Below are 19,966 nucleotides of genomic sequence, written 5' to 3'. Positions count from 1 at the left end.
TGTTTGTTACACTATTTATAACTCAAGAACGGCTGAATCGATTTGACTGAAAATTGGTGGGCAGGTAGCTTAGAACCAGGAAACGGACATCGGATAATTTTTACCCCGTTTTCTATTTTTTATTCCGCGCGGACGGAGTTGCGGGTAAAAGCTAGTTTATAATATATAAGAAATATCGGGTAAATAACAAAACAAATAATTAAACATTACGATTTATTTTATATTCCACTATTTACATCTTAAATGTTTTATATCACATAGAAATAAATAATTCCAATTACAAACCATTAATGATTTACATATAATTTCTACCTTGTTTTAAATAAATAATACTACGAAACAAAGCAGCTCAGGTAAACATTTACACAGAGTTTTATTAAGGTTAAAATCTCACTGTACACTTAATAAAAAATACTAAATACAATATTAAATTAGATTACTAAAATTAGGTTATTATGAGCATCACATATTTCATGAAGTGTAACGGAATATCATAAAGAATTAAATAATTTTTCAAATAGAATTATTGGTCCTAGACTTGTTAACGCGATTGTTTTTAAAAGAAACTTCCATATCATACCCATAATAAACAGTAATTCTACACAGCTGAAAAAAGCAAATAAAAAAATTATCTATTCGATTTCGATTCGACGTGGTAAATGTTTTTAACATTTCTTGAATTAGAAAATTTAAACACAATTTACCTAAGATGAAATGATTATAAGAATAGCGTATAATATAACCGCAGCGGAAGTGTGTGGCGCTCGCGACGCCAGCGCGGAAGCGGGGTTACGCACGCATGCCCGGAAGTCGTGGTAGTCGGCGCGTGTGATAGCGCAGTAGTGGACGTGTACGCAGGCACCGTCGCATTCCGATATATCAGGCGTATGGCGCACACGAAGGGCTGAAAGGTACCTGTATAAAAAAATTAATAAAAAATCAACGACAAAATATGTAAAGATAATCATAATCGCTATCACAATTTTACATCTTTTCAGATTAAAAACTTGATCTGACAACTTACACTTTTTCTTTATAATTTTGCATTTACTCGTAGTTATTCAAAATCTTAGTTAAAAAAATATAGTTGATACGTGAAAAATAATAATCTCGTTAATCATAACAAATTTATACGAGTCTGTCTATTGTTTGTAAAAAAAAGTTTATTAAAATTATATCAACATCTTACTTCGTAAAAAGTGTCCGGTCGTTGTGATTTCGAATTCTTTCTGCGAGCGTTTCTAATGAAGTTGCACTAATCTCTCTCAGACCGTAATACTGCGTCAAATTGTACTCTATAGCCCAGTGCAGCTCTCCTCTTGTGTTCGATATATCTAAATAATACTGAGTGTAGTCTAATACCTGAAATTTTACATGATACTAGTAGACATAGACTTATAAATTTAAAGACAGGGCGAAGGCCACATGTATTTATAGCTTTCTTACAAGATATTTAGTGAAATTTGTTTTTATCGCTCCTGTAAAAAAATAATCCTTTGAGTGCGCTAGAGATTACTATTTCTGTAATATGTATTTTGTGTTCATTTACATAGTTATTTCTGGATAATCATTTCAATATTGAACATCGAACTGTCTGAAGCCGCTATTGACTTTCTTGTTAATACCGTAGTTTAGTTGATTTAGCAAACATTTAGATAAATAAGAGGTACACTGCTGTTCAAATACAGCTTTAGCAACTTAGTCCATCCACCGTTCATTGCTGAACTTCCGTCGATACACTTCGCAAGTAATGTCCTAAGTATGTTCTATGATTATATATACTAATTCGTGTTAATCTCAACTTGTAGTTCAAAGACTAGCGTTTCCAATAGTTTTTGATTATTTTACAGTCATAAATTGACAAGTAATGATTTCGTAATTACCTTTCCTGTGTTAGAATCAAATTTGTAAAGCCTTAACCCTGGATTTGATATACTTCCTGAACCACGCGGCGTCAATGATGGAGCAAGAAGTGCCCATGACACTGGTCGTCCTAAAAAATAATTACTTTTTTAATACCATTAATTATTGTAAAACTGAAATTTTGACATCGCGTTCTAAACAAACTGTAACGCCATCTAGTTTAGTCGCTCGAAACTAAATTATAAAAAAATAATTACAATATACCTTCACTATAAATAAGTCGGAACGTATCAGCATGGCGGTGGCCATAGAATTGTCCAGCTATGACATCACTGAATGCTCTAATGACATGCAGTAATCGTGCATTAGCAGTGGGAGTGAGTTCACCACCGCCCGCAGCAGAGGCGCTGCCCGCGTTGTGACGCTCTTCTACACCTGGCCCTGCATGTGCTACTAAATATACCTATTGATGGAAAATTTAATTAGTGTACTGCAAGAAGTTAGAAGTGCCTCAGGTATTATCATTACTCTATGTACATTATGTTGTAAACCTTCTCTCTCTCTAAAATTATAAAACCAGTCAGAATTTTTTTTGCAAGATTCAAAATACATTCTCAAATTAACAACAGTAACAAGATCTCTTCTAGCACATAATAATCTTTTTGTTTACCATTTCACTTTTCCGCCTGGCTTTGCTTAGGACATGTTCGAGCCATTCCCATTGCGCGCGGCCGCGGTGCGGGCCATCCGTGCGTGCCGCGCCGCCCGCCCACAGCACACTGTTCAGGACTATGATGCGCAGCTTGCTGTGAGACTGCTCTATTGTATAGTAACCACCTAAGAGAAAGTTAATAACATATACACTTGGTTATGTGTTATGTGCGTGAAGAAGATAGAGATGTGCGCCTGGTTTGTGCTAAATGACAACATGGATTATTTTTTGGAGCTTCGGGTGTGATATTGTGGTTTTTTAAACGGTTCGATTTAATAATAAGGTCGTTTTTATATATTTTAAAGTATTAAAGTGACATTATTAGATTATAGTCTCGTTACCGTATATAGCATAGATTTTCTAACTGGTTCATTAAACTAGTTTCCGCTACAACGCTTCAAATGGCTGTGATCTAATAATCTAAATAGCTCTGAACTAGCAACGATGTATTCATTCTCTAAGATAGACACGTCGTAATCATAGAAACAGACAAGCTTTTCCGATTCTTTGCAGCGTATTATAGACGACGAAGCGAATCGCTTTGTTTGTACGCTTGAGAGAAAACTACAAAACGGATGTCTGACGTGCGTATAGAACGCCATCTAGTTGTGTAACATATGTAACTTGTATGTTTTTTCGACAAGCAACTATGATAAGTTTTTTTGGAACGAAGTTCCTTATCGCGCGTTGTGAAAGGGGGCTACACGGAAAAAATTATTACGAAAAGTTGTCACGACACTTTTTGCTATCGACGAATGAGCGCTACTTCACCATGGCAACGACGTGGCAATATATAACGAAAATTCATAGAAATAAAATGTACTTCTTGTGAAGACTTAAGTTTTTTATTCATAGAATAAACATTGGTTCCTTCACTAATTAATTGAAAGGAACTTCGTTCCATCCGGGTGTCCCTTGACTCCTCTCAAGTTTTCTTTTACCCGAGTGCAAAGATGCAAGATATTATGGTATTTTGTTCCTATAACTTTTTAAAAACTCTCTCTTACCAGTTTCAAAGGTCTGTAATGCTTCCGTGGGTAACCATTGCATCCACATATCTACCAACTTCCTCGACGGGGGTGGATCATTATGTCCCAACGCTGGGAACACGAATTGACTGCTAAATGTTCTGCTCAGAATATCGGTCACATTTCTAACTGCTTCCAGTTTGATTTCCTCACTTAAGTGTTCCATTGAAGATGAAAGGATGTCCCTAAGACAAATAAACTTATTAAGTAAGGTGTGATTAAAGTTAATTCTATAAAAGATGGCGACTGATGTTTTGTTAAAAAAGTAGTGCTAATTTTGGATAATTAAATAAACGATTTTATACCATTACCTACTGTATTACTCGCATACTATAAAAGCTACAAGACCAATTTGATAGTACTAACCCTGTCCAAAGTACGAACTCCAATGTATCGGGATGTCTCTCCGCCATTAGAGCAGCGGCGCTCTGTATCAACGGCCATGAGCTGTCACACGTGTGGTCGCGGTGTCGACCATTGCGATGGTTATGCTCCACATTCGCACGGTTATGACGGCATCCTATTGGTTAAATGAATTTAAGAAAAAGTTATGTACGATTTTGTATCATTACTTACTCATTTAAATCACACGTGAGGTGCTTTTTTACGAATTCTAGGTTTTCTTTTATTGAAAAATAAAATAAAATGTATATCATTTTTCAGAATACTAATGTATCGGAGTACCTTTTCGTTGTAATTGGGATAGTACCTGTTTTGCATCATTTTAACATTGTTTGTATTTGTAAGGATTTTTACTAAGTGTCCATTTAGGACACACATTCATTATGTTTGTAGTAAATCATTATAATTAAGTGAAAATTAAACATATAAATCTATATATATAAAAGAAAGTCGTGTTAGTTACACTATTTATAACTCAAGAACGGCTGAATCGATTTGACTGAAAATTTGTGGGCAAGTAGCTTAGAACCAGGAAACGGACATAGGATAATTTTTACCCCGTTTTCTATTTTTTTTATTCCGCGCGGACGGAGTCGCGGGTAAAAGCTAGTTAAACATATAAATATTAAATAAAATGCAAAAGTTTTTGTTTAAATAGCATACCTTTATGAAACTCCGGAGAGTTGTGAAATGGGTCATAATGAAGATCTGTGATGTGCCAAAAGTATCCTGCAAAACAAATTCAAATTAAGCGTTAAAGTTTTAATTCCGTTCTTATTCCCATTTTATGGAATATAAGGATAATAAATAATTTCATTTGAAAAACTACTAATGAGGACATCATAAAGTTTTTAATGAATAATTCCACTAGGACTGCAAAAGTTCTTTAGATTTATACTAGCTTTTTTTCCGTGAAACTAAGTTTTACTTGAAAAGAAATCTTTTAATTTCATTATATCGATAGAAAAAGGAATCTGCACAATTTTAATACTTTATGTTTTAATTAAAACGAAACGAACACATTTCTAAAGTTTAAGTAAAGAGACTTGCATAGCTCCTCAAGATTTCATCTAAATTTACTTCCAAATTTGATTTTAATTTCTTTGTTATATTATAACACGACCGACAGCTAGGTCTTTAGGGCATATAGTTACGTACATATACGTTCTATTTCGGACTGTATATAACATCGCTTGGATTTTGAAAAGTGGGGATTGGATTCGTGAAGTGCACCTTCATAAAAGTAGTCTTTTTTTTTTTAAATGACTTAAGGATAAACTTACCAATTTTAGCATCTATCAAGTTAAGCCATAGCAGGCTAGTTATATACAAGGCTAGACTATTAGGATGCATGTTAAGTTGTTACATGACGGATACCGTCTGCAGTTGTACGCTCTTCTTGTGACGTCACCATTGTACAGTGTTCAAAAAATCTGTAATAAAAGAACTAAAATTTCATAGCATTCTATTTAAAAAAAAAAAAAAAACAATATTAAAATATGTTATTTTTCGATACTCAAATTCCAGAGTTTTAAAATTCTATTGTAATTTCTAATTTAGTTTTCGAAATATCAATATTATTTATCGCACTATTTTCTATTGAATGGAACTTATTTATACCGTAAAATTAATTTATTAATGAATATGTTTTATGAAGCCAAAAAATCTTATCGATATATAAGAAACCAAATATATTCAAGTCTGAAAATATTTTTCTGTCAACTTTACGTGCATTGCGGTATTTTCCAACCAACAAAAGTTTTCCTGTAAAAAACCTAAGTTCGAAGCTTTGTTCTACAGAAAATCATATAAAATTTATAAGTGTATCTGAAGTTCCACAGTTGTCCGTTATTTCTGCAGCAGCTGTTACGTAAATAGAAATCTGTGGCGGCTTGTTTGTTCTTTCTTTAGTAAATAGCTCAGTTTCAATTAAACTTAAATACTCCGGGCACTGGAACGAGTGGTTTTATAGAACGACTGTACACAATTTCCAAATGAGTTCTTTTTCAAAGAATCATGTTGAAAACAAAGTGGAAGAAAAAATTAATACTCGTCTAAAATTAAAAACTCGAGCCAACTTTGGCTTGTGTTTATTACAAAATAAGAATTTAAAAGCTGATTTTGTGATTTAATTGACTGAGGACCATACATGAAATGAACATTATAAAAAAAAATAGAAATCAAATGTTTTACTGTAGCAATTATGGAAAACCAAGAAATTATTTAACCTATCTTAGTAAAATATTATTTTATTATTATTTTTTTATTTATTTATTTACAATACAATGATAACCTACAATAGAACTATGTCCCACAAAATTATATAAAATAATTTGACTGTGGGATCAAAAATTTAAATTTAAATTTAAATTAATATAAAATAAAATTAAATAAGTATGATAATTCAAAATAAAAAAAAAAATTAAAATAAACTAAAGTCATAATTTATAAAATTGAAAAGTTAAGTCGTTGTGGCAGAGCTTCGATGTAATTCGAATACAAGAATGAGGCCGTCGTGAGAAGACAGAACACAAATATAAATACGGTCTCTACGAGGACTCTCCAAGCGGTCAGTGTGATCGACAAATGACCACTCGACATGAGACGGTTCAACCACTGGATTAATTTTGGTACAATATTAAAGTTATTTTTTTAATTTATCATATTTCATTTTGACTTATTGCAATCTTATTAATCTCACTAATATTATAAATGCGAATGTTTTTGAATTGGTGGATTTTTGTTAGTAGGTATCTCCAGAACGCCTCGACGAATATAGATAAAATTAGGCATAGATATAGAACATAGTCTGGAAGAATACATTAAATACTTATTTTTTTTTTCTTGAAGGAGAAGCCGCGGTAAAATGGTACTATAAATATTTAATAATTATAAACGTAAAATTTTAAAAACGTATATTGTTTTTTATTTGTTAAATAATATGTAATTGCTAATAAGATTCAGTTATATTTTTAAATTTTTTTTTCAACTTCTACATGGATCCAAAGTCCATTTAAGTTAATGCACGATGAAATATTCACATTGACTTACAAAAATCGCTACAGTATATGACTTAAGTCACCGTTAATTTGTTCCACTCAACTAGCGACCTCTGTAGCAAGAGATAGACGGACAAATGTTGCCTGTGTTTGAGTGCAAATGAGATTTTTGTTGACTCTACCTTAAGTTATATATCTATTTTCTTTACTATGTTAGTAAAATCATATCTACTACGAATTAACTGAAAGCGAAAAAAAGTAAATAGTTTAATAATAACGTCATCGTATGTACCAAATTTTTTTTAGTACAATGAACATCATCTAATATATAAAATTCTCGTGTCACAGTTTTCGTTCCCGTACTCCTCCGAAACGGCTTGACCGATTCTCATGAAATTTTGTGAGCATATTCAGTAAGTCTGAGAATCGGCCAACATCTATTTTTCATAACCCCCCCCCCCCCATTTTTTAACTGCGCGCGGACGGAGTCGCGGGCGACAGCTAGTTTTAAAATAAAATTATTTGATCACGGCAGAAATAGTTTGTTTTAAATTTTGACCTTGCCACCAAATTGATTGAAGCTTTGATTATTCATTCATTTATAATAAATTTAATTAATTATGAATTATGATTGACGGTTACAATCCATTTACTAATTTATCTTATCCTTGAAAATGAAAAGGGCTGACGTAATAATCAATACTTCTCATGAAATTAATGTAGTTACATAATCAATGATTTCCAATTTTGACGTCGTACCTTTCGAAACTCAAGATTAAAAATTAATTCAACTTTTCGTAAATATTTCAAGAATTTCTTTAAAGTCCCATTAATAAACAGTCTGTCAATTTAATTCGATTCATTGAGCCTTACCAAAATATGAAGGAAGTTGTTCTCCCTTACAAGTTATACAAAAGCTTCAAAATGCTCTTTATATCAGTGTAACCCCACCCTCTAGTCTACCCCCATATTCAAGTTATTTCACAAAGTATTGGAGTAGGTATTGTAAAGTTTTTGAAAGACTTGCTTCTCCTTTGATGCCTTAATAAAGGAAAGATATGAATGATAAGATCAGCCGTCGACTGAAATTATTGCGTCAATATAATATAAAGAGCTTCCAGTTTTTGTTTTCAAAATACATTCACGAACGAACGTTCATTCTGACGTCGATTGACGTAGTTGCCTTTGAATATTATTCAAAACGGATTATCATTAATTGTATCTAAAATTACAATATTGATTAAGCATTCAGTACAAAACCACAAATTATTTGTTAACTATAATGTATTATTTTTGTTATGTTATATTTTTATTCGACATAATTCTCCAAGTCAGTAGGCTGAAATGGCAATGGGCCGGTCACATATGTCGGGCCAACGACGCCAGATGGGAGAGAAAGGTCCTAGAATGGAGGCCACGGCAGGGGACTAGGAGTGTGGGGCGTCCTCCTTCCAGGTGGACCGACGACATAATCCGCACGGCGGGAAGTTGTTGGATTCGAAAGGCGGAGGACCGCGTACTGTGGAAGGCATTGGGAAAGGCCTATGCCCAGCAGTGGGCAGATAAAGGCTGTTGATGATGATGATGATGATGATGATATTTTTATTTCTTTTTAATTCTTTATACTAAATGACAAACTTAGAAGTCCCTGAGTGTAGTTTTTCGGTATTAACTCTATACTTAGTGACTTTCTCTGTGACCATTAAACAGCTGAGCGTGGCATTAAAACCCACTCTGTTCATATTACATCTTTATTGTAACATTTAACTTTCCTAAATAAATAACTTAACTCCGCGAAGTTCATTGCAAACGTAAGCTTAACACACCGCGGAAGTGGTAATTAGTAATTCTACTTACACGTGTAGAAACTTCCGGTTTAAGACATACATAGCCCAAGACGATAAAACAAAAATTTCCCAATACGTTAAAACTTAGCGCTTTCTCGACCGAATATTCTAAAGACCTGTTTGGATTTTTAATAACCATATAAGTTATTAAAAATCGGAAAATTAAATAACTTACATTAATTAATTATATATTTAAAAAGTTTTTTTGTTTGTCGTATTTACGTGTTTTCTATATTACATTGTCTACAATTTTTTGTTTCCATTAACTGTTGATTTCTGAGATACAATCTCTATGTAAAACATGTCGTTATCCTTATCTTTGACAAAACAGATAAAAAATACGTTTTAAACGGGGATTTTGGTCTCAGAAACCCACGGTTAATATCCTTATATATGTAAAACTAGCTTTTACCCGCGATTCCGTCCGCGCGGAATAAAAAATAGAAAACGGGGTAAAAATTATTCTATGTCCGTTTCCTGGTTCTAAGCTACCTGCCCACCAATTTTCAGTCAAATCGATTCAGCCGTTCTTGAGTTATAAATAGTGTAACTAACACGACTTTCGTGAGACATCAACTAGTCGGTGCCGTCACCGGACGATCAAACGTGAGTTAAGCCGTTTCTTAATTAATTAATTAACACGACTTTCTTTTATATATATAGATTTATTATATAATTAACTAAATGTATATACATTTTAGTCTTACTGTAATGTCAATTACTGGTACATTTACCTTAATGTTTATAAAGTTCCTGAAAAAAAAAAAAATTGTACTTTCTCATTTACATTGATGATACAAGGTTCCACATAGACATAGTCTATATTTAACAACGTAATATCAACTGAGTACGCAGATGGGGACTTAAATTATAAATAACATGGACACCGACACACCTGAGACCTCACCTCCCTTATGTTTGTTCTACATTAGAGGTAAAACTTTATTTCATAGCTCATTCATTAAAAAGTTCAAACAGTATTAAGAGCTTTTTTTTGCAATATTATTCTTGTCGGTGATTTGACTTTATGTTCTAACGAAATGTTAGCATTTGTTTTATTTTGTTATTTTGATTTCTTGCTGTAATTTGATTTGTTGCTGGTTTACGTTAATCCAGTACAGTACAGTAATCCACTCAAAATCAGCGCTGGTGTTTAACTGACGTAATGTTAACACTAATTAGCGCCATTGAGCTAAATAATTCATTCCAGGCCAGTACTACTGTCCTACTGTACTGGAATAGTGTAAACCATCTTCGGTAAATCTATTTTTAACTTTTAATATTACACTTTTTGAATGTGGTGTCACAAAAAAAGGAACTATACAATACTTCTATAACTCTGTTCACCGGTCGAGCTTTACAAAAATTTATCTTTTTGTTATTTAAAGATAACTTTCTTCAAAGAATAAACCTTGATGATACTGAAATGATAACGAAAATGTTTGATAAATATTAACTCTGCTTACATAAAATTTTACAAAGCAAACTAGCAATACCAAGAAGCCGAAACATTTTAAATGTTGAATTAAAATGATTGAATAAAAAGTTTTAAGAAAATATTTATGAAAATTGTAAACGATTTCTCTATGATTTGTTTACCAAAAGACGGCACAAAATTATCGATTTAAATACTGTTTTAAAAACTCCTTGCTTCTTTCCTAGAACATCATCTTCTACACAATACGTCCCCACTGAGGGGCTCGAAACATACTCTAAGTTAGAGGTGACTAGATTATAGTTCAACCACGCTGGCCTAGTGCGGATTGACTTCACACATATCTTTTAATTTCTTTTCAGATAAATCCCTATCACATAGAGTGGGTGTAATAATGAATAATTCAATAAAACCTAAAAATCAAATTAAATCTACCGAACCCAATAAGAGAAGTCCGTAAAAGGGACACATTTGTAAATACAACCCGGCTAATATTTTACGTGTGTCGCAAAGTACATGCAATAAAAAGGGTTTTATATACTTCACATGCGTGTATCATATTAAAGCGTGCAAGGTAAATGTGTTTACATGGTGAGTACGTAACACGTCGAATATTGTAATGTTTTTACTGTTTAAAGAAAAACATGCTTTAATGTTACATACAGATCGTGAAGTTTTTTAGTTTAATATCGAACTAGACATATTGTTAACTGACGACAAATTGTAAACGGAATACTCGTAATTTAACTAATGTAAATGCGAATGTTTAGGTGGATGGATTAATGGATATCTGTTAGAAGGTATCTCCAGAACGGTTAAACGGATCTTCCTGAAATTTGGCATAGATGTAGAACATAATTAGTTAGTTAGTAACACCTAGGCTACTCATTAGTTTTTTTTTAATCCACGCAAACGGAGTCGTGGGCAACAGCTAGTTTTTTATAAATCAACGAGAAATAGCAGGTCAAATAGTCAAAAATTTGTAATACAGCTGCAGAAATTATAAATGTAAGAAGTTCACAATTTGCCGGCAACAATTACATGAAGTCATCGATCAAAAATGTTTTTGACCCCTGGAAAAAAACTTGCGTTATATGCTCACCTTGTTTAAATCAATGAACGTGCTACTTAATAAGAGCTATTAAACTATATTATTTATTGCTTACCCAGTAATTAATGTACATTTTACCTTATTTAATGGGTCTGCTTTTCGTGATATGGATACGAAATCAGGCGTTGCATGAGAATTTTGGTTGGAAAATATATTTGAAAAATTTTAACGAGAGCGTGATTTTAACACATAAAATTATGTTTACTCTTATAATTTATATATTGGTTAGAAAATTCTTTGTTCAAAAAAATAATACTATTATTATTGGTGACTAAAGAACGTATCTACGAATACGGAATATAATTTTATTACCAAAGTAAGATATTGTTTTAATTCAAAATATATTTTCATTTTCCATATGATATTAAATTCAACAAAAAATCTATCTCAGCATCAAAAAAAAAAACATCGTATAAATACAAATTCAAAAGCTGAATACGTCTTTTGTCCTTGCTATATTTTAGCGGAGCGAACTGGGATATATTGTCTCTTATAATAACATGGAGAGTGACAAAAACAGAAAGGACTCATGGAGGAATACATAATAACCTCACGCTAGCCCCTTCCCTTTTAAGGACGCACTCGTACATTACTGTGGGGGGTGAGTTAAATTTTAATTTCATCACAGCGAAAAGATACGGAAAATGGACTGGACTAAATTAGATTAAGGATTTTTAGGGGGTTTAATAAGAGAGGTAATTTGAATATGAATGTTTAACGTTTGTCGGTTACCTTGTAAAACATATTGGCAGGTCAGGATGCTTTCATGTATGTATAACAAAGTTTTATCCAATATCAATTTATAGACTTGCTCATGTATGGAGTCCCGTGTCTATATCCACTAACGTGAAAGCAGACTGCTTTAAAAAACGAAGACCGTGCGCGGTTACAGTCCCTTGTCTAGCTGCTTAGTGAAAATGGCCACTAAGAATCCTTAGATAATATTAAAGGTGTGTTCATTAAACGTCTTGTTCATAGTAAGTTAAAATAAATTCGCTATTAATTATTTCATAGAATAAAATAAACCAAAAAAATTAATTTCAAACTTATATTAAGTGCCTTACGATTTAGTATTTAATGAGCTTAATTTTATATTTTTATAAATTAGCTTCTTAACTATTAAGGTAAAGTAAACCAACAGTTTGTAATTAAAGAGGGCTTTTCATGTAATGACAAGGCGCCGGGTCTTCAAATTACGGTCGGTAATAGTTGACATGGAGGTGTTTTCATATGTCCAATTAGGACAAAAATAATACGAGTTACCGTGTCTGTTTTCCTAATTACTCTTTGACATGTTATTATGAGACATCTATAAGTGTCTACTGCGCTATAAATCGATTATTTTTGATGTTTGTATAGAATCTAAATCCCTTGTTTGTTGGAACATCGCTATTGCTTTGATCTCTCGATGAGTTTTTCGAATAGGCTACGTAAACAAGTGTTTTAGAAATTCACCACTGGTTTTATGTTGCAGCAAAATTATTTCTGAATCGTATGTTATTTTTTATATTTATTAAAATAAATAAATAAATTAGAATGGGCTATTTAGCAAGTTACGCGGAATGCAGATTACAATAGAATGTTTTGTAACAAAACGTTTCATTACGTAATTAGAAAATCAAATCGAAAACATTTCACCCAATAATTATCCATAAATTAATTAATATTAAAAAATAATGAATTAAGTATATCCATTTCGTACATAAAAGTCAAGTCTGTACGGTTAAAAATCGAATAAAAAAACCCACCCGAAGCCCACCAAATTTAAGGCATGAACATAATGATAAAAGCTGTCAAATTTAGCTATTACCTTCTCCTTAATGATAGTCCGCGTTTTAACGCAAACCCTTGGGAGTGTCTTGTGCGCACTGAACGAGGATAATGTTTATAGCAACCATTGAGTATTTTAACCCTTTCGACCGTAACAACGGATACGGCCTTTTGTTTTTAGATGTTACGTTATATAGTTTATTATTATACCTGGATAGATGATTCAATCACATATACAACCTCTTTTTGAACGAAAATAGACCGTAATTTATTATTTTATGGTATTATTACAAAACCTTTTACATTATTAAATGATTATATAGAACATTTACAACGAATAATGGTATGAAAAAAAAGAATACAACACAAAGCTAGCTTAAATAAAATGGTATATTTATAACTAAATTATACATGTATAAAACTTGTATATTAAAAAAAGATCTTTGATTGAACATCAGGATATTAAAAAGTGAATAAATATACATAAATGTTAACCAGCAAATCTTCTAGATTCTTAGTTCCAGAATAAAACATGAATGAGTTGTACTCTGAAAATGACGAAGTTATTACCAGACTTAAGCTAGATATCTTGGATAAGAACTGCAAACTGAGCACTTCTACAATAATTAGTTCCACGTCAGTTAATAAAGCAACTTTGTCCTTAGCTTGTAAATTAATAAAAGCACGTCTGGTGAGAGGAAACGAAAAAGAAACACTTAATTAGTTTTACGGTAACTTCAGCTTCGAGATTAAAAACTAAAATTGTTCTGTAGCTTGGTGGTGCGGTTGGCGAGTTCGCGAGCCGCAACTCAAATAGCGAATGAGGAAGGAATGACTTTGTTCAACCGTACGCAAGTTATTGGCTTCTGTTTACATTGTTATGCAGTAATTACTTAAGAAAGTCTCTCGTTGCTTTGTTCGTGATTTTTTTTTTGCTCTACTGACAAGTAGATAATATTTTACGTGAGTGTTCTTGAGGAAGTAGTAAGTATCTACATATGTCCGTTCCATTGAGAACTAAACAAACAGTCTGTCATTTGATTCGATGTATATCTTTAAATTTAATAGTTTTTAATAGCGTGATATCTGTGAAAACAGAATTCTTACAACGATTAGCCTATCATTTGATTAGTACTGTACCTATGAGTGTTTTCGGAGTACAAGCAGTCTTATATATTTTTTTTAAAGTAGTATCATACTAATATTGTATAGATATATTATTAGCTCTAAAGCAACTTGAAATGTAATTTGCGTTTCCATTTCAAACAATATTTGATTGTAACGTAATTTAATAAATTAAAAACAAAGTGAAACTAGTTTGATTTATATTATCACAACAAAAACCTTAAGTTTTTATATATGTAAAGTATGTTTCTTTTTTCCTTTGTAATTTTATTGTAAGACTAGTAAATGAGATTTAGTTGCAAATTGTTAGGCTTCCTTTTAACCTGAATAGAAAATGTGCTAATCATAAATGTGAAATAAATATAATTTTAATCTTCTTAGAATCAAAAGAAGAAAGAGGACTAATTTTAATCTTCTTAGCCTTACCACATTTTCTTATTAGGAAAGGATGGGAAGGGGAAGTGGATTTGGTGGAAGATGGGGAAAGATCCTCTTTCTGCGCGTCTTCTCTGTTGATTAAAGGTAGGCAACGCAACTGCATTCGAGGATGTCTATGGGCAATGATCGCCTCACTATTTCGGCGAATCTAGTTGGCCGTTTTCTCGTTTGTAACCTTTTGGTAAAAAAAAATATTATGTTCAAGTCAAAAAATATACGAGTATAATCTATGGTGCATAACAACAATAATGGCTATTTTTACCAACCAACTTATTCAGTATTCTTGGATAGGTGTTTGATTAAGGGTCTCCCTAAATCTTAGGCACAATTATCAACTAAGGTAATACCTATGCATTGGTGAAAACGACATTATGATTCTAAGGGACGGGTGGTGAAAATAGCCAAAAAAATATTTTTGGCTATTTAATGTGTGTTTCGAGTTTATATAAAAAAGCAATATATGTTATAATCCCTTTCATTGTCTCTGGAAAAATTGAGACGACGATGTTTTTAATTATGACATTAGATAGTTTATTTTTTTAATAATATTTTAATACGTTACATCAATTAACTTCTAATATAAGTTAACTACATCCTTAAGTAAATTCATGTACATTTTTCTTTGACATCTTCTAAAAATATTTCGTATAATACAAGCAATTTAAAACTAATTTAGCCAGGAGATGAGGTCAAAGAAGCTTTCATCAAAATTCTTAGTTCAATATACTTCTATTAAATTTCTTGAATATCTTAGACCACTTAATAGTTTGTCTGCAACGTTTAAAGGTATTTAGTTCTGTTGCTTAACTTTATACATTAAAATATTTGCAACGTTATACAGAGATGCTGATATTATTTTAAGATAAAAAATTAAATTCTAACATACTTTTAACTGATAAGACCTGTAACATAAAAACGAATTAGTTCTAAGTTTACTTGTTTGTGTGCTTTTATGTGTGTAAATTTTTAATCAGTATATGTTCCTACAGCCGTGAATGTTAATATAATATACACATGTATTATTGACTTTATCGATTGATCTATACCTTACCCACGCACCGTGAAAAATGGTAAAATTACAACAGTGGATTTTCGTCTAGTCTAGTTCTCTACGGTCATAGTATTTATAATGTTTTATTCTGAGAATTCAAGGAAATCTTTTAAAAAGTCATTTTTGATGTACAAAATTATATTATATCTATATATATAAAAGAAAGTCGTGTTAGTTACACTATTTATAACTCAAGAACGGCTGAATCGATTTGACTGAAAATTGTTGGGCAGGTAGCTTAGAACCAGGAAACGGAAATAGGATAATTTTTACCCCGTTTTCTATTTTTTATTCCGCGCGGACGGAGTCGCGGGTAAAAGCTAGTATAGTATATATCTATTATACTTTATACAGTACTCACATGAACTTAATACCGTGTAAAGGTTAATCAGTTCTGTTATAAAATACGAAGTTTTAATGTGGGCGTGTAAAAGGTAAATTAATGGAACAGAAAATTTTGAATCAATTTACTAATAACTCTGAAAAGTTGTTTTCAATTTTACCTAATGTATTAAAGACTTTTTTATTAACATTTTGTATGTTTTGCCTGTAAAGAAATAATCTAAACCTTTTCGGAAAGGTTTCGGAGTTTTAACGTTAAGGTTAAGAAAGTCGTGTGTAGTTTTTTTTTTTACGTGATTGTATTGAGTTAGAATTATCTTTACTACAATGTAATGGTCGTTAGACTAACGGTCGAAATTAAAATTCGATTTTGTTCGTTTTGAAAATTATTTCAATTAATTTAAACACTAACTTATGTTTTTCTTTTGCTATTGCGATCTTTTGGTAGGGTAAAAGTGGATAAAAAATGCATAAAAAGTTTCGAGATCTAATGTTGATTTTTAGTTTTGAATATAATGTCCTCAACTAATGATTAACATAATCTGTGCTATTATTTGTTACCAGTACAGTAAATAGTGTCTCAAATTTGCAACCGCTGGATCGTGATCAAGTTCGGAACTCAGATGCTCGGTTTCCACGGTACACATTGTTCTAATCTGAGCTTCAAACTGCAAACTTCAACTCAAACTGTCTCTACATTCGAGTTTGTTTTCAAAGCAAATATTTTCATTTACTCCTACTCACATGTCAAAATGAACTAGCGTTTAATTAAAATGAAACTTTTGAGTGCTATTTTACGTAACTTTTTAATGTATTACTATGAAATTTATACATTTGACTTATAATAATTACGTCATTTATCGTTTCTGAGACCGAAATCTCTATTTAAAACATAACATTATCTTTGTTTTGTCAAAGATAATGATCGGGATGACCTTTAGCTTAATATTAAGATCTTGTTCTCAAAAACCCACGATTAGTATTTTGTCGTTTTTCACAATTTAGCATATGTTTCAAAATATATTAAAAAAGATATTCAAAAATTAAAAGAAAAATGTAAAGACGATGATGACGCTTATGTTAACTATATTTTCATATTGATTTCTTAAGTTAAAGTTAAAAAGTAAACATCTACGTATCCTTTTACTTTACTTTTATCGAGAAATATTAAAAATCAATCTAATCTTTTTTTTTTTGCATTTGGCGAAATTAGTTCAAAAGCAATATGTTGCCGTAATCTAGTAATCAATAGAAGTTACATAACCTCAAAAAATGTATTTCTCTAGACTCTAGCAATTCGTTTCGAATTCTTATTATACGTAATATTTGTCGCTTGCTGACAAAGTAATGTTATTGGTCATGTTATTATATTACAAGGGTCGTACAACAGACAAATATAAGATACGATGAAAGGTCTAAACCACTTACTTATATTGTAATTTATAAAGTGAATTGGTATAATAAAAAAAAAAATGAAGTGATCCTTTTAAGTATTACTTATTACTTAACCTAACTTAAAGCCTTAACTTAACCTTACCGTAATGTTGTACAGATATGACTAGATAGTTTTACGACAAACAAACAACGTTTTTGATTATTTATCTTAATACTTACTACCTTACTAGCAAAAGTTTAGATAGATGGATGGATGGATGGATGTTTGTTTGGAAGTATCTCCGGTACGTATCAACGGATCTTAATGAAATTTGGCACGGTTGTAGAACATAGTCTGGAAGAACACAGACTCCTTATAAAGTTTTTTTGTATACCGCACGGACAGAGTCAAGGGCGACAGCTAGTATATTATAAAGAGACAATCAAGAGCACAGCCCTTCCTGTGCGTCCCTTCCTCTGTCAAAATAAACTTACGCGTTGTCAAATGCCTTAATAATGAATGTCACAGTCCAAGCGGTTTTTTACCTGATATCAGTTATTTTTCGTATAATTGTTCACATTTCTAAGGGGAAAAATTGTTTCTAGCGTCCTAAGGATATTATACTAACATTTAAAATGTGTCCATTGCTTTTGAAACACAGCAGAAAAACATATGTAATTAGATTTCAATCTAGGCTCAAGTATTTTTATTTTATGTAGATTTTATTTATATCTCAAAAATATAATTAAATGAAAAGAAAATCTATTTAATACTGGTATTAGTAACAGAGAAAATATTTTCAATGTCATTAATATTGGAATGTTTCACAAAACATTTTCCTTTCCCCTCCCTTTACGTTCCTCAGATTTACTGAGGTCGAGCAAAAGCCGAACTCTAGTTATTGTTGCCATAATTTGATTCTAAACAAACTTTATCATTGAATTTCTGAGCTTCATTACTGAGAAATGAAATCATTTTGTTGTATAAATATTTGTATATTTTTTTTCTTTATTCCGTCTAAATTTTCTAGCTAGGAACATTTTTTAAATACGACAACTATATATACTTAATATAGAGACGATTCTAATATGCTAACCGTAAGTGTAATACTTACAGCTCTGCAAAATCATACTGTTATCTCTGTTTTCAAAGTCAATGAACGAAACTACAATATGTTTTTGCATTTGTATTTTGATAGTGGAAATCCACGAGGTTTATATGTTTTATTTATTATACATAGTAATAGTTAGGATTCCAGACATCTGTTTAATGGACCGATTTTACTAAGAAAAAACTACGTCGTTGTAAAACGTAATCCGGGAAAATAACTGCAGTCGGGTCTTCACGAATGATTCGAATAATATACAAATAATACGCTAATAGGATCAAAGTATTCATCTGGCAAAAAAATGTGTTTTGATTTTTTTTAATTATTTTACTTTACGTAAAATGGATTAAGTAGAAGAGTTGTAAGTCCCATCAAAATGATTATAGAGTCAAAATTTCTTTGATTTCAAAAAACTTATGTGACTTGCTGAACTTTTGTTTTATTAAAGTTATGTTAAAGTAACTTGTAATGTTACATTAAAAATGTTTTATTAAAAAAAAATAATTACTGCTTCAAACGTGCGTATTTTAACACCCGAAAAAAATACTTAATAATTTAAAATACTTACTTATAATTCCATGTTTATTGAATGTTGCTACATCCGTTTTTTCTTCAAAAAAAGTTCCAACATAAAACACTAAATGAACATAAGCACGTCTACACGCACTCGCGTATGTTAGACCGTTACACGACCGCTCGACGCGACGACTCGGCGGCGAATGGCGTTCGTTCAGGTGCGAAATCCGAACGCGTTGCTCGTGGCTGAAAAGCGGGGGCTGAATTTCAGCCAGTGTCATGCACTAGAACCATCATAAATGTCAACTTGTGTTCAGCTCAACAGTGTTGAATAAAAGTTCGCTTTACTGATTCTATTAGCACGAAGCTCTAACCAACTGATTCAATTGACCAATTATTGCTTCTATATTTAACTTTACGCTTTGATTTATTAATTAACTTGGCACTTCATTATAGTTCTCAATAAAACAAACCGTTAAATAAATAAGTTATTTTAATATATTTAATAAACTCTCTTTATTTATTTAGTCACCCAACAACTGTATAAAATATTTTTGGCGTAACTCAAAAATGCCGACGCATTCCTGAAAATTGAATAAGTACTGAGTTTGCAATCTACAGTTTTTCTAGTTACAAATTAAAAAAAAAAAAAAACCTAAAAACACTGCGAAGAAAGTTCAAACCAAACTAATTCTTTAAAACTGGCCTTTTGGGTTTCGAGAGGTTGCAGTTGCACTTTGAGTATACCATTTGTTTAATAGTAGCGGTAGTATATATAAGTAATCTTCAGTATTGTGTTGATACAACATCTCAATATAAAGCAAGCGAAGTGATTCTCTCGTAC

The 19,966-nt window shown here is 31.6% G+C and overlaps 1 protein-coding gene across 1 annotated transcript; it reads right to left on the bottom strand.

The window, feature by feature from the left end:
- Positions 1 to 586: 586 nt before the first annotated feature.
- LOC106719836 (acid sphingomyelinase-like phosphodiesterase 3a) lies at positions 587 to 19,312 on the bottom strand. The gene is made up of 10 exons (XM_045678997.1): positions 19,175 to 19,312; positions 5,289 to 5,438; positions 4,669 to 4,734; positions 3,970 to 4,123; positions 3,583 to 3,788; positions 2,534 to 2,700; positions 2,128 to 2,326; positions 1,884 to 1,993; positions 1,190 to 1,362; positions 587 to 915 (listed from the first exon to the last, which is right to left on the bottom strand). The coding sequence occupies exons 2-10, from the start codon at positions 5,356 to 5,358 to the stop codon at positions 705 to 707; spliced, it is 1,356 nt and encodes a 451-aa protein (XP_045534953.1). The 5' UTR covers positions 5,359 to 5,438; positions 19,175 to 19,312; the 3' UTR covers positions 587 to 704.
- Between the last annotated feature and the right edge of the window lie 654 nt (positions 19,313 to 19,966).

This window comes from Papilio machaon, chromosome 8, assembly GCF_912999745.1.
Source record: "Papilio machaon chromosome 8, ilPapMach1.1, whole genome shotgun sequence".
Lineage (NCBI taxonomy): Eukaryota > Metazoa > Arthropoda > Insecta > Lepidoptera > Papilionidae > Papilio > Papilio machaon.
Note: the sequence above shows the minus strand (reverse complement) of the source record. Positions and strands in the feature narration are given on the sequence as shown.